At 36.5% G+C, this 15,695-nt stretch overlaps 1 protein-coding gene across 6 annotated transcripts in view; it reads right to left on the bottom strand.

Annotated features, from left to right (window-relative positions):
• Window positions 1–15,695, bottom strand: part of ABI2 (abl interactor 2) — a 125,643-nt gene that overhangs the window by 8,564 nt on the left and 101,384 nt on the right. For 3 of the 6 annotated variants that reach the window (XM_055345223.1, XM_055345226.1, XM_055345225.1), the window contains 2 exons: window positions 7,766–7,852; window positions 4,080–4,253 (listed from right to left, as the gene is read on the bottom strand). In XM_055345223.1, coding sequence (XP_055201198.1) covers window positions 4,080–4,253; window positions 7,766–7,852 — 261 coding nt within the window. The remainder of the gene's footprint in view (window positions 1–4,079; window positions 4,254–7,765; window positions 7,853–15,695) is intronic. The other 3 variants (XM_055345224.1, XM_055345228.1, XM_055345227.1) reach the window with 1 other exon arrangement.

Below are 15,695 nucleotides of genomic sequence, written 5' to 3'. Positions count from 1 at the left end.
AGCTTTGATTTTCATGTTTTAAAAGATCTGAACTTAACAGATAAATCAAACTTTGAAGAACATCTTAGGGAACAATTCAGGCATACTCTTTTAAACTTTAAAGAGTTAATTGGACTGAAAACAACTCACTTCCCTCTCACAAACTTCTCCAGATTTTTACATGTTCACTGAAGAGTACAATTTTAGAAAGTAAAACCTTTCTTTGATTGTGTTTTTCTCTGAAGGAATAATTGAGCTGCTTTTTCAGAGCTGAAAAATGTCATCACTTTATCTAGGATACTGTTAAAATCATGTAGAAGTTTGAGAACATGTCAATGACCAAAGCCATATCCTAGTGTAGTACCTTGGACTTCCTTTTTTTTTCCCCTTAAAAACAGCTTTACTAAGGTGTAATTCAGATACAAAATACAACCACTTACATGTAGAGTTCAATGAGTTTTGCTCATGTTCATTGAAGTTTCCTTTCCAACCTGTACTGGTTCCTAAAAACCACTGATCTTCTAGATTTTATTTAAATGGAATCATGAAGTATGAGTTTTTAGTGTCTAGATTTCTTTTTAGTACAATGCTTGAAATCCATCCATACTGTTGCTTGTATCAGTAAGGTTGTTCCTTTTCTTTGCTTAACAGTATTCCACTGAATGGTAGTTAATTCCACAACTAGTTTATACATTCACTAGTTGGAAAGATATGTGGGTTGTTTCCAGATTTTAGCTACTATAAATAAAGTAGCTATGAATGTTTAAGACTTCTTGTGAACATAGAATATGTAAGAAAGGATTGCCAGATCAGCTTGGCAACTATATGTCTAATTTCATAAGAAACTGACAGCTGTTTGTCAAGTAGCTGAAGCATGCTGCACTATTACCAGCAAACCATAAGAGTTCCAGTTTCACCATACTCTATCCAGCACTTGCTATTGTCAGGGTTTCTAACTGTAGCCATTCTAGAAGGTGTGTGGTGGTATTTAGTTGGGTTCACTGTGGCTTTAATTTGCATTTCCCTAATAACTAATAATATTAAACATCTCATCTGGAATTCATGCATCTAATTAGTGAAGTCAAATGTATTTTCTACAAGTTGTTTGCCTCCTTACTATTTTGCAAAACTTCTTCCCAATCTAGGCTTGCCTTCATTTCTTTACAGCATCTTTAAAGAAGAAAAGTTTAATGAACTTCAATCTATCAATTTTTTTCTTTCACACATGTTTTTATGTGCTCTGTATAATTTTTTTTCCTTATCCCAGAACACAAACATTTTCTCCAATATTTCTCTCCAGAAGTTGTGTAGGTTACGTTGTACATTAGGTCTAAAATACATTGCAAGCTAATTTTTGTCTATGGTAACAAGGGTAGAAAGTACATGAACATTAACTTTTTACCTTTACTTCACCATACACATAAATTCTCTGGATTCATTCCTAATGGTTTTAAGTAGGATAAATCTGATGACTGTTGTTCTATCTTGGCCAGAAATGGAAGTCCACTATTTGTTAATGTAAGCTCTCCAGATGGTAGATATCCAATTGTTATAGCATATTTGTTGAAAAACACTACCCTTTCCCCATTGAATTACCCTGACACCTTTGTTAAACAATATGTGTGGGTCTTTTTCTAAATTCCATATCCTGTTGACTTATATTTCTGTACTTTTATCAGCACCACATGTCCCAAATACTGTACCCTTTAGTTTAAATCCTCCACTAAAAAATAAATAAAAAATCCTCCAACACTAGTCTTTAAAAAAAATTTTTTTTTTTATCCTACTAGTTTCTTTTGTATTTCCACCCGATTATTAGAATCCCCACGTCAATTTCTGTAAGAATGGCTCCTGGAATTTTTCTGGAGTTGCACTCAATTTACAGATCAATTTGGGGAAAACCAATTATTAAATAATGATCCAAGAGCATAATATATGTCTTGATTTAAGGCCTTTATTAATTTCTATTAATATTTTACAGTTTTCATCATATTGGTCTTACATATACTTTATAAATTTATCCTTAAGTATCTCATATTTTTGATGTAATTACCAAAGGTATGGTTTTATAAATGTCAATCTCCAAGTATTTGTTGCTTGTAAATAAAGATCCAATTAAGATTGCACATTGACTTTGTGGCCTACAATCTTGCTAAGCCCACTTTTTAGTTCTACCAGGTTTTGGTGGATTCCTTTTAGGATTTTCTACATATGAGATCATATCTTAGGTGCCTGGGTGGCTCAGTTGGTTAAGCATCTGCCTTCAGCTCAGGCCATGATCCCAGGGTCCTTGGATGGAGTCCCTCGTGGGGCTCCCTGCTCAGTGGGGAGTCTGCTTCTCCCTCTGCTCCTCCCCACTGCTGGTGCACATACCACCCTCTCTCTCTCAAATGAATAAAATCTTTTTTAAAAAAAAAAAAAGATCGTTATCTTCTGCAAATGAAGACTATTTGATATTGTCCCACATATCTACTGCTCTGTCTTTGGTTTCTATTTTTTCTCCATTTCTCATTTTGGATAGTTTCTATTATCATATCATCAAAGTTGCTGATCTTTTCTTCTGAAGTATCACTTCAGATGCTGTTATTTTTCATCTCTAAAAATTCTATGTGGATTTCTCTCTTTTTTTAAAGGTATTCTCTCTTGTGTTTATGCTTTCTTTTACCCTCTTGGACACATGGGGCATTTATAATAGTTATATAACACCCTTGGTCTGCTAATTCCACCATCTCAGTCGTCTCTAGCTCTGTTTCTATTGACTGACTTAGTTATATTTGCTGTCCTTTTTTTTTTTTTTACATGCCTTGAAAATTTTGATTGGATGCTGGACACTGTCTCACTTTTTGGTGCACTGGACTTTTTGAACAATGTTGGATTTTGTTCTGGAAACCAATGAAGTTACTTGAAATCAGTTGGATGCTTTCATGGTTTGCATTTAAGCATTGTTAGGGCAGCCCAGAGCAACCGTTAGTCCAGGGCTAATTTGGCCCCATCACTAAGGGGACACAGTTTTGAGGCCTCTTCTCTATCCTTGTGTATTATTGCCTTGTGTGTTAATTATTCCCAGGCTTGTTATTTCCAGTATATATATATATTTTTTTTTTCTTTTTGCATACTTCTGGTTGTTTTTCTCCAATCTTAGGTAGTTTCTTCACACACATGCACAGATCAGTTTCAATCAAAGACTTAAAGGGACCCTTCTGCAGATCTCCAGAGCTCTGTTCTCTGTCTTTGTGGAACTACTACTTCTCTATGGCCTCCCAAGACTCTCATCTCTACCTGGTTTATACAGTGAGATCTTCAGGCTCTGTTTGGGATCCACCTCCTTGCACTGTGGCCCAAGAATTTCCCCTAGTTTAGCAAGCTAGGACAATCAAAGGTTTACCTTGTTTGACTTTCTTCTCCCTGGGGTCTTAGTCTGCCACACTGCCTGTTGTCCAAAATCTGAAAATCACTATTTTTTGTATTTTTTTCTGGACTCTTTCCTGTTTTAGGAGGGAGGGTATATCTGATTACTGTTGCTTTATCTTAGCCAAAAATGGAAGTCCAGTATTTGTTAAGGTAAGCTCTCCAGGTGAGTCTAATGAGCCTGTGTCCCAAAAGTGTCATGTCAGACAAGTTTCATTCAGAGAAACTTTTCACTTAAAAAAAAAAAATGCCCAATGCTACTTTGCAAAGAAATTGAGAAACCATTATTGTTTTGAAGAAAGTTTCATATGAAGATATTTAAACTAAAATATCTAATAGAAGATACCACAAAAATAAGAATTTGGAAAAAATCATCCTCTTCCTGAGGCATTCCAGAAAAAAAAAAAGTCTATTTTTAAAATCTTCTCTTACAGAAACCACTCATTAAAAAAGCATGTTCAGTAGGAACAATAAATAGCCATCAGTATAAAATCAGATAGTCATAGAATTTTACTAGTGTGACTTTCAAAAATCATGAACCTTGTAAACTAAATCAAGAAGACATTGCATAGGCACTGATAGGTAAGCAAAACTTTACCTATCAGTAAAAAAATAAGATTCTCTTCAGTACCAGTAAATTCCAACTGTACGTAGAGGTGTCTTCCCATCATAGATATCCCTCTGAAACTTACCCTTTTCCAAGTAAGACCTTGGAGCCCACGGTGGGTCCTCTTCAGCATAAGGATCACTATACTCAACCACAGCTGCTTCCTCCTCTTCATAATCTTCTGGGGGAGGAGGTGGAGGGGGGGATTCATCAAAGACTGGTTCTTCCACAGGTGGTGGTGGTGGTGGTGTATCTGAAACTAAGAATGTATCAAGCTGATAACAAAACTACATGAGATGCAAAGTTCAGTATTTCCTATCCAAGCTTCTATATACATGGAATATAAATCTAGATTTGAAAATAACAATTTTAAATAAAAAATGAGTGGGCAAGAGAAAGCTCCCCACCAACTATAATATTTCAAATCTCCAAGCATGACTTCTCTTCCCTTTTGGTCGGGGCTGATGGGTGTTGAATAAAATGTAGCCAAAACAGTTATTAAATGAGCCTCCTGGAACCTGTTTATGCTAATACATAATCCTCTTCTTCAAAGAAAGAGGTAAGTATAATACAGTTTGGTTTTATATTAGATCCAATGAGGAATGATTATCAGAAATCTTAATAATTTGGAGATTTATAAACATTTAATTTATAATAAATTAGAATGTACTCATGAATAGTCAAATGAATTTTTTAAATAGCATTTTACCCAACTAGTAGAATGGAAATAACAAGGCTTTGGGTAACTTCATCTATGAAGATGTTTGTGTTTGCTATTTTTAATATATATAGAGAGAATTTCAGTAATTCAGACTAGTTCAGACTAATTTATGATCCAGAATTTCTTCAAGCTGAATTCCAAGAGTGATTTGAAAATTTCTCCTTGTAGATATCTGCTTCCACAGCTTAAGTATCAGCATATAGTAACATCTAAAAGATTAATCTCCAAATCCAGGGAACTCAAAGCTTTCAAAATGTTTGGTACATAACTGAGCACAGCTCAACAAAATAAACTGTAAAGCTGCATTTATCAGCTGCCCAATTTTATTTATGAATTCTTATTTATGAGGTACCAGTATTGTTCCTGTGAAATCCTCTGAACAATCTTGTTTATTTTCTTTCATCTAAGCCTACTGATTGAATCAAATGGATCTGAGAAGACTGCTGATGTCTGGTGAGTATCATGTCCTGGCCTATTCCAGTATTCTCCCACCTGCTGCCACTCTATTTCCCAACCTATCTGCTTTAATGCACTTCAAAACTTATTAAAAGTTATTCTTTTAGTCCTAATGGGTTTCTTAAATGAGCAAAAACTATAGATATGTGATTTAGTATAGATTTTATGACAAGTTATATATGGTTGGGCTAAGAATCAACCTATTTGACTTTAAACAATCACACAAAAACAAAGATCCAAAGGAACACTGTCTTTCAAAACAATCACCTTGAGAAATTACACTACAAAACTATTCAAGAGTCTGCCATTGCTCATTTTTACCATTTCTTATAATGCCTCAGTTACTTTAATGAGATGGACATAAGCTACCATTTTTTTTTTTTTTACTTAAAATGTGCCAGTTATTCAGCTAGCATTTTCTGATACCTTATTTCATTTAATCTTTACCATAGGAAGTGTGTTTTTAATCCTCATTTTTATGGATGTAGAAACGGCTTACCAAGATTAAGTAGGAAGAGCAGGAATTTGAACTTCAATGCCCGTTATCTCAAAAGATACACTATTATGGGATGAGATCAGTAACTTTAAAGTTCTGTTTCATTATTACTTATTCAACAGATGTCAACTGAGAGCCTACTCTGATTAGCTACTATGCTCAGCAACGGGACATAGTAGTAAGCAAAAGTCACAGAGACCTGGACAACCAATTTTTCACTTATAATTACGTGCAGCAAATGCCTTACGTCATGAAAACACGGCAATAGACCAAAACTCTTACGTGGGTCAGGATAGGCTTCCTGAACCTGAAGGGTAAGTAAGAGTTAATGGCCAGAGGCTAGGATGGAGTGAGAATGGATATTTCATGTCAGATGTAAAGGAGAAAAAAAAATACAAAGATAAGAGAGTAGGAACCCTTCAAAGAACTGGCCAAAGTTAAGTAGAAAGAGGGATGCGTAAGCTGAAGAGGACTAAGCAGGAAGGACCTTCCAACAGTTCGAATTCTATCCAAAGGGGAGCCATAGAAGGATTTTAAGAAGAATAGAATCATAGCTGCACTAGTTAGCCCAGTATACCTGGTTCCAAATAATTCCAGACTGTTTCCAAACATCGATCTTATTACGGACTATGTAATAGCTACCACAGAGTATCTTCAAAATAATATACCTGAAAACTATGAAGATAATTCCAAAAGATAAGTATGTATCTTTCCAAGGTGAATGTTTTGAAGAGAACATTCATTTGAATGTGAAAGTCCTGCTATGTTTGTAAAATCAGCGACAGCTCACCTCAAAGTTTTCTTATTTTTATACATTTTGTAGGTGAGAAATGTATAGGACTATGGAAATAAAGAAAAGACTATTCCAAAAGGCAATCACACTGCTAAACATTGGAGGTGCTCATTGTTTACCTTCCAATAAACATAAGTTAGAGTGTTATCAGAAGCTAACAGAGATGCAAAGGCACTTGGGAAAGACACTGAGCCCTCAGGCAAGTAAGACTGGATTATAACCAGTTAAAATACAACAAAGAAATGTGTCCATAAAAAGGAGGCATTCGGTTAGCTACAGAAGCACAAAAAAACAGGGACTAAAGTGTCTGCTTTGTGTCAGATGCTTCTCTAAGTGCTGGGGAAAGAGCCAGCCAACAGAATAATCAAAAATTCCTACTCTTGTGAAAGCTCACATTCTAGTATTGGCAATACCCATATCCAAAGAAGCAGGAGTCCTAAACAGCAGAGTGCAAATACTTCTATCTGTCTGGTGAGGCCATCCCTGTTACGAGATGTGTACATTCGGCTTCTTCATACTGATAGCATTAAAACTTTCATTAATGTAATTCCCCTAATTCAGATTCCATGCCCATGATGCAACCTTGATTGTGATGTGGGCTCCTCGTATAGACCGCTCACATAAAGAGAACTCCTCTATCTTACACACTATGTTCACTGGTCTCTGTGATAGCAATTCCTCACTGAATATTGATACAGGTTTCCTGTTTAGTAGACATCAGTCTCCTGAGTTTCCTTTAATGCTTACCTAGGAGAAGCTGAATGTGTCAAGAAAATTAGTTATCTGATCCTGCATGTCTCGATCCCAGACCACAGGCCAATGTAAATTCACTGCCAATCTACAAGGCCTCTTGGGAGACTTGGTGGCAATTTGGTCCCTTGAGACCTACCACAGCACGGCCATTTTTACACCTGGAATCACAAGACTGGAGGAAGATTCTCAAGCCAGCCACAAAACTCTACAACTCCAGTGATAGGAAACTAGGCTACTACTTGTTTGAAGAACTCAGAGAAAAAGATGGGATATCTTGTGACTAGACAGCATCTCCTTGGTTAGATGTGGTCGTTCATTTCTTATATGTGCTTTATTTTTGTCTTATCTTCACTACCAGATTTTAAGTTATCTGAAATCAGAGAATTTCACCTTAATTATTTTATTATTCACACTAGCTGCTCACACAGTGACTTGCTCATAATATTCAAGTATGTGAAGTATCAGCAAATGACTGACAAATCAGCCAATCATATATAAATGACATTTTATGCCTATAATCTGATCTACAGCATAAAGAAGACATAAACTTACTATTTTCTTGGACTCTGGCCACAAATCCCATTAAAGGTAACTGAGGAGTTACCTGTAGGATGGAGGGAGGAGGAGGAGCAAGAGATACTGCAAAAACAAAAAAGGTGTGGAGGATAAGGGGTAAGGGCAAGTTACATTAAAAGGAAAGGCTAATACAATAAAACGAACATATAAGGAGGGAAACCACTATGTACAAATATTTTATAAGCTATCTTAAAGATCCTCTTTTGAGAGATAACACATTAACACAAAAAATAAAGTATTAGGGGGAGTTTAAAGAAAATTCTAAAAATTGCAATAGGAAGCATTTATTATATACAGATCTATTCTACCATGAAATGGCAAACTGATCATATCACTAACATGTCTTTTCACAGAATTTCTTCAGATTATCATGAATAATTTGGTTTTCAGGATTTTAAAGCTTATAAGTTTAAATGTTCATCAATACCAGAAAAAAAAAAAACATTGCATCCCACATCCTAAATTTATACTTTTCATTACTTCATTAACAGGCAAATTAATTGGTTCTTCATTCATTAATTAAACAAATATTTACTGACTTTCTAGTAAGTGGCAAGCACTTTGCTAGGAGAGACCAGTTATCAAAACCATTCTGAGAGTTAGGTCCATGTCATTACAATTTTTCATAATCTCAATTCATACAAAAAACAATGGACTCATTCAAGTCATCCTCTCCTCCCCAAAGTGTCTTTTTCTCCATCACAAACACCTGGCACAGTGCCTAGCACTAGTCAGTCTTCAGCAAGTGTTTAACATATGTAAATAAATAAACCAGGTACAGGCTGAAAAACTGCCCAAGATTAATTCTACAGTTATAGTTTCCCTCAGAATGGGTATAAAGTATAGTATGCATCTTCTTATAAAAAGAGAACACCTTTTCTTAATTCCAAGTTACAATTAAGACTAATACAATTGGAAAGATGAATGAGAGTCACTGCCCTCAAAGATATCACATTCTAATTAGGAATACAAAACAAAATAATAACCTTAACTCAGCAATGTCTGTAGCAATTCCCTGGAGGTGGCTGTGGTGGGAGAGTCGGCAATGGTGAAGGTGGTGGGGGCACAGGGATGGGCCAGTAGTAAGGAAAGCCACACAGAAATGTTCTCTGAACAGGCACCAGAAGAAAAAGAGTTCAAGCAGACAAGAATGGAGAAAGACCAGCTGAGAACCAAGTCAGGGGCAAAGGCTTGGAGGTATAAAACAACATGACCAGTTCACAGGACTGGAAATGTTTCTATATGGCTAGCACAAAATAGCCCTGAGGGAAAATAACCTGGAAAGGTTAAGTGGGTAGATATGAAATAGGGAAGTACCTTAGGTGAAAGAGTGCTCAGTACAAAGAGACTGGAATTTACAGTCACTTGCGTCAAATATCTGATTCACTATTTTTTGCTGTTAAACACCAAGTTAGTAATAACAAAAACCAAAAATCTACTGCATGCAGAATGCCTAACCCAGGACCTGGCACAAAAATATCAAGATAGCAAAAACACAAAGAACAGAACTTAGTAACAGTGTGAAAAAGTACCACTTGGTAACTGAGGAACATATATAAATGTATAGACAAGAGTTAAGCTATTAGTTAATACTGAAGAATATCTAGATGTAAGAGACAGAGCAGAATAACCCTAGAAATGGGTACCTTTTTTTAAAAAAAGCTATCTTTTGATTAGGTTTTTCCCTAAGTCCTATTTCTTGGTAGTAACCCTTCAGCAGTGTGTTTCCCCTCGCAAAGGCATGGGAGGGACAACTGTTGATACATTCCCAATACCCCGTATTTCCAACTTGGAGAAAGATGGCGATGTAATGAACACAGAAGGAGCAGAGACAAATAATAAAAGAAAAAAGCAGCAGACAGCAACTGGCATTCTAGAAAAGTAGAGATTGGGTGTATGGGGTATATGTTCATATCAAATAAGGAAAATGTTCCTCCTCTGTCAGCACCAGGCCCAACCTCCCCTATAAAAGAAAAGTGGGCAATTTCCCACCTCAGTCACTGTTTCTCATCCAAATTAAAAATAATAATAATAACCTTCTGGTGCTCAGTTAAACCAAATGATTAGGTGCTTAATTCAGAACAGTCTTTCTGTAGGTAAGTCAAGTGTATTATTGTTTTTTAAGATGAGTATATTCTATTTCTTTTCTAGTTCTGAAAGTGAAAATCTGAAACCATACTGGTTTTAGGAAGTCCACCAAGAGCAGCCCAGGTAAAAAACAATTCCAAATCTTTCTAAAACAGATTTACTTTATTAAAAATTCAGTTCCAAATTGAGTTTACAAAGGTCACCCCAAATGCTACTTTTCTTCTCCAGGGAAAAATTTTTATGTGATAGTTCCGTTAATTCAAATACCACAGTATTTTCTTTCTAGACCATATTAAGAGTGTATCTGACCAGAACTCCTGTGAACCAGAACATCCTACTTTACACTAGATTTATTTTCCTGAGTTGAAAATCAACTATGCTAGGAGATTTAAGCAGGATTTTTATGAGAATTATTTGCAATATTCAGTTCTAGTCCTAGGCATCTTGTGAATAGGGAAGAACAGAAGTAACCAGACACTTGTTTTCACTACACTTAGCTAAGATGATTCTTCATATAAGACTCTTTCCCTATAACAACCGAAAGATCTCCAAACTTAGATTCAAGAGTTTTATATTCATAATATACACTAATGACATTAATGTGAAGAGATGACCTCACCAAATGACTGGAGTTTATAAAGAGATCTTATGTTCTACAGACAGCAACAAGTAGATATGTATAGAGTAAAAAGCTCAGTAAGCAAACCAAACTTAGAGGATGAGTCTGTGCTGATGAAATATATAGACTTCCCAAGCATGACCTTCCAGGTTATTTATGAAATCCTTTGAAGCATAATCTTTGAGGTTTCTTGTTTTATTTTTCCTAAAAGATTTTATTTATTTATTGGAGCGAGAGAAAGCATGTGCAGGGGCAGAGGGAGAGGGAGAAGCAGACTCCCCACTGAGCAGGGAGCCCAATGTAGGGCTTGATCCCAGGAGCCTGAGATCATGCCCTGAGCTGAAGACAGAACCTAAACCAATTAGGCCACCCAGCCTCCCAAGGTTTTAAAATGTCTACCTCAAAGAGTTTTGAAAAATAACTTGGAATTTTACATCTTATTTCCACAGATTTATAAATATCATGAGAAAATAAAACTAAAGAAACATTCTAAATACTACTTTTAAAACCACTAAAGAATACTACCTGGGGCACCTGGGTGGTGCAATCAATTAAGCATCTGACTCTTGGTTTCAGCTCAAGTCGTAACCTCAGGGTTGTCAGGGCCCCACATCGGACTCCATGCTCAGTGCAGAGTCTGCTTAAGTTTCTCTCTCCTTCTCCCCCTTCCCCCCAGCTCTAAAATAAATAAATACATCTTAAAAAAAAAAAAAGATACCACCTTTAGAGGTTATAGACATCTGACACCCATTCAAGTTTAGTTGCTTATATTTTACATTGCAGTGAGGGAAATGATTTAAGCAATTCATTTTAAAAGTGAAATGTTTCCTAAACAGGAACAGCAAGGAATATTTAAAAGTGAACCTGACTAATCAAACTCAGCAAGGAAGATTTTTTTGATAGAAAAGAATAAAGTTACCAAATAATTATCAGTTCTATAGATTCAGGATAAAAAAGAATTCAGGATCATTATTGTTATTCCTTTTCAAGCAAAAAAAAAAAAAAAAAAATCACCGTAAGATGTTATGCCAAGAAAAAGTAGCAGATTAACACAAAGTTTAAAAACATAGCTTATGTTAATATCAGTGTAAAGAGTCTATCTAGCTTACTTGGTCATCTGAGAATATAACACTTTTCAATTGTTTCCTTGCTCTTTTTGCTTTCATTACAGTAAGCATTCTTTTAAAAAAAAAAAAAGAGTAAGCATTCTCTAACAAACCCTAAAGATTACCTACTATAAGGATTTGAAAATTGCTTCTTGCTATTGTTCTTTATTCAAACTTGCTAAAGCCCCACCACATCTGTAGTCTTCTGGAAATTTATGGTAGTGCTGTAACTTAACTATCACTTAGAGAATATACGTTAGTGGCTTTTCTTCTGTAATATCACCAACCCAATATTATTTTTTTACTTTTTTAGTTGTTTTTAATAAAATTCATTGTCTATATACAGTCACATTCCTTGGAACCAACATTTCACTTTATGAATTAGACTTTTTAAAGTCTTTCCTTTTTTTTTTTTTTTAAATTTTTTTTATTTTATTTATGACAGGCACACAGTGAGAGAGAGAGAGGCAGAGACACAGGCAGAGGGAGAAGCAGGCTCCATGAACCGGGAGCCCGATGTGGGATTCGATCCCAGGTCTCCAGGATCGCGCCCCGGGCCAAAGGCAGGCGCCAAACTGCTGCGCCACCCAGGGATCCCTAAAGTCTTTCCTATAAGAAAACGTGAACAGTAAAATATAGGATTACCTATTACCAAAAGACCTTGGTACTTAAATACCACCTTACTGATTCTTTAACATTATGGACTGAATATTTATGCATCCCTAAGTTCCTATGTTGAAATTCTAATGTGATGGTATTAGGAGGTGGGGGTCTTTGAGAGGCAATTAGGTGGACCCCTCATGAATGGAATTAATCCCTTATAAAAGAGACCTAGATAACTCCCTCTCTTTCCACCATGTGAGGATATGAGAAGATAGTCTGCAAACCAGAAGAGACCTCAGAACTTAACCATACTAGTACCCTGATCTGACTTCCAGACTCCCAGAACTATAAGAACTATGAGAAATAAATTTGTTATTTATAAGCCACAGTCTGTAGCACTTTCTGAGAATAGCCTAAACTAAGACACTTAATCAAACTAGATTTATGCAAATGTAAATATCTGTGTATGTGTGTGTGTGTATGTGTATACACATACTTCTTTACCACCAAGGGGCTTCAGCTTCACATTTATATTTAAGGTAAAAACTGTTAACTTATGCTTAGCTCTCTTTATTTCAGTGACCCTCTTTGCTGCTGACAAGATGAATGATAAATTGTTATTCCTATTTCTTGGGCTAGATTATTAAGAAACAATGAGAACCAAAGGGGTTTCATTTATGCCCCAAAGTGTTCCTTTCATTAACTTGCTTCTGAAATAATCTCATTAGAAAACACTTATTGTACCCTTAGGATCATTAGAAAACAATTAATATACTCTTAGGACTTGGCACTAGACACTGAGTATTCCATATTTTAATTCCTATGTTGAAATGCTCTTTCAAATTCAAACAAAATATAGTAACAGTGCTGCTAGATTTCCATCTCACAGAAAACCATACTGAATTTTGGACTCCTCGGTGGCTCAGCAGTTGAGCATCTGTTTTTGTCTCAGGGCGAGATCCTGGGATTCGGGATTGAGTCCCACAACTGGTTCCTTGCTGGGAGCCTGCCTCGCTCTTCCAGTATCTCTGCCTCTCTCTGTGTGTCTCATGAATAAATAAATAAAATCTTTAAAAAAAATACTGAATTTATAGATTCCCATGAATCCCAGACTTTTAGCTCACTTCTTCAGAAGTACATTTCAAGTCTCTGATTATAAAATACAGGCTGATAAAACAAACACCTGAGATAATTTTGTTAAATCAGGGAATTAGCTTGTTAGAAAGCACAACACACACTTTTTTATCTTAAATATTAATAAACAGGGATGACTATAAGACCAGTGGGAGTAATATAAGACATTATATAATATTCTTTTTTTTTAATTTTTATTTATTTATGATAGTCACACAGAGAGAGAGAGAGAGAGGCAGAGACACAGGCAGAGGGAGAAGCAGGCTCCATGCACAGGGAGCCCGACGTGGGATTCAATCCCGGGTCTGCAGGATCGCGCCCTGGGTCAAAGGCAGGCGCCAAACCGCTGCGCCACCCAGGGATCCCTTATATAATATTCTAAGGCAAATAAAATGAAGGTGGATCTAGTAGCCTTAGAACACTGGTTTGCAAAGTATTAATTCTTGCAAAAAAAGAAAAAAAGATTTTCAAAGAACATGATTTAGGGACACCCAGGTGGCTCAGTCAGTTAAGTGTCTGCCTTTGGCTCAGGTCATGATCTCGGAGTTCTGGGATCAAGCCCCATGTTGGGCTCCCTGCTCAGTGGAGAGGACTCCCTTCTCCCTCTGCCCCTCTCCCCATTCATACTCTGTCTCTCTCTCTCTCTCTAATATATAAAATCTTTAAAGAAAAAAAAACACGATTTGGTTAAAAAAAAAATGTTTAGGAAAAGCACTATGATTAAAAAGCAAACAAAGCTGTAGCCACCCTCTTTAAACAATTACCAAATCCCTGGGGAAGAAGGCAGAACTGAGAAGAGTACAGGAGGGGAAAAAAAAAACTAAATGAATTATACTGAAGGTTCAAAAATATCAATTCATTTTATATCCATGAGTGTGAAAATACTTTCATTAAAATCATTTCCAGAGAGTAGGGTATTTTTCTACTTTAACACATACTTTCAATTTCAAGTATGTTAAAATCAGATTTCCAAAGAAAGAAGTATTGAAACATGTATTTAAAACACATTTAAGTATGTGTTTAAAGAGCCTTCAAATAAATGCCACCAACAGGGTTCTTTAAAAGACTAATATTTTGCACATGTACACAAAAAAGTATCCTTATACCTATTTCCTAAGTATCATATACAGTTGGTCATATACAGTCATAACAGAGAAACATCTCTCAGGTCCATTACGGAACCACCATTTGGACTGACATCTTTCAAACTCTACATAAGGATAAGGAAGGGCATGAGGGCCATAAGCATTAATTGTCTAGACTTCCAAGAGGGCAAGAGAGAGAACTTATCTTCAGCAGAACTATGAAACAGGCCATATCTAACGAATTAAAATTTAAAAAAAAAATGCATTTAGGTACAAAATAGCACCTGTACAAAAATGAGTTTGGAATACATGATTTGAGGGGATCCCTGGATGGCTCAGCAGTTTAGCACCTGCCTTTGGCCCAGGGAGTGATCCTGGAGTCTTGGGATCGAGTCCCACATCGGGCTCCCTGCATGGAGCCTGCTTTTCCCTCTGCCTGTGTCTCTGCCTCTTTCTCTCTCTGTCTCTCATGAATAAATAAAAATCTTTAAAAAAAGGGCAGCCCCGGTGGCGCAGCGGTTTGGCACCGCCTGCAGCCCGGGGTGCGATCCTGGGGACCCAGAATCGAGTCCCACATCAGGCTTCCTGCTTGGAGCCTGCTTCTTCCTCTCCCTGTGTCTCTGCCTCTCTCTCGCTCTCTCTGAATGAATAAATAAATAAATCTTTAAAAAATCTTTAAAAAAAAAAAAGGAATACATGATTTAAAAGCAGAACGTATTTTTAAAAGATAGGCAGATATGTCAAAATTAAGCTCTGGGGCACCTGGATGGCTCTGTCAGTTGAGTGTCCAACTGTTGGTTTTGGCTCAGGTCATGATTTCATGATTCCTGGGATCAAGCCCAAGTCAGGAATATTCTCTCCCTCTGCCCCTCTCCCTACTCACATGTGCACCTTCTCTCTCTCAAATAAATAAATAAATATTTTAAAAAGGCAAGCTCAAAATGAGTTAAAAAGAATGACACAGTGGATCCCTGGGTGGCTCAGCAGTTTAGCTCCCACCTTTGGCCCAGGGCTTGATCCTGGAGTCCCAGGACTGAGTCCCACATCTAGCTCCTAGCATGGAGCCTGCTTCTCCCTCTACTTGTGTCTCTGCCTCTCCCTCTCTCTGTCTCTCATGAATAAATACATAAAATTGAAAAAAAAAAAAAAAGAATGACACAGCCAAAATCAGTAAGTGTAATCAAGGACAGCAGCAACAGAAATATATTTCAATTAAGGCAGTGGGTAATCACACTACAGTGTACACATGGCATTTAATTTTAAGAAGGATC

This window comes from Nyctereutes procyonoides, unplaced genomic scaffold (assembly GCF_905146905.1).
Source record: "Nyctereutes procyonoides isolate TBG_1078 unplaced genomic scaffold, NYPRO_anot_genome, whole genome shotgun sequence".
In the NCBI taxonomy this organism is placed as follows: Eukaryota; Metazoa; Chordata; class Mammalia; order Carnivora; family Canidae; genus Nyctereutes; species Nyctereutes procyonoides.
The sequence above is the reverse complement of the archived record's forward strand: the minus strand, read 5'-3'. Positions and strand labels throughout refer to the sequence as shown.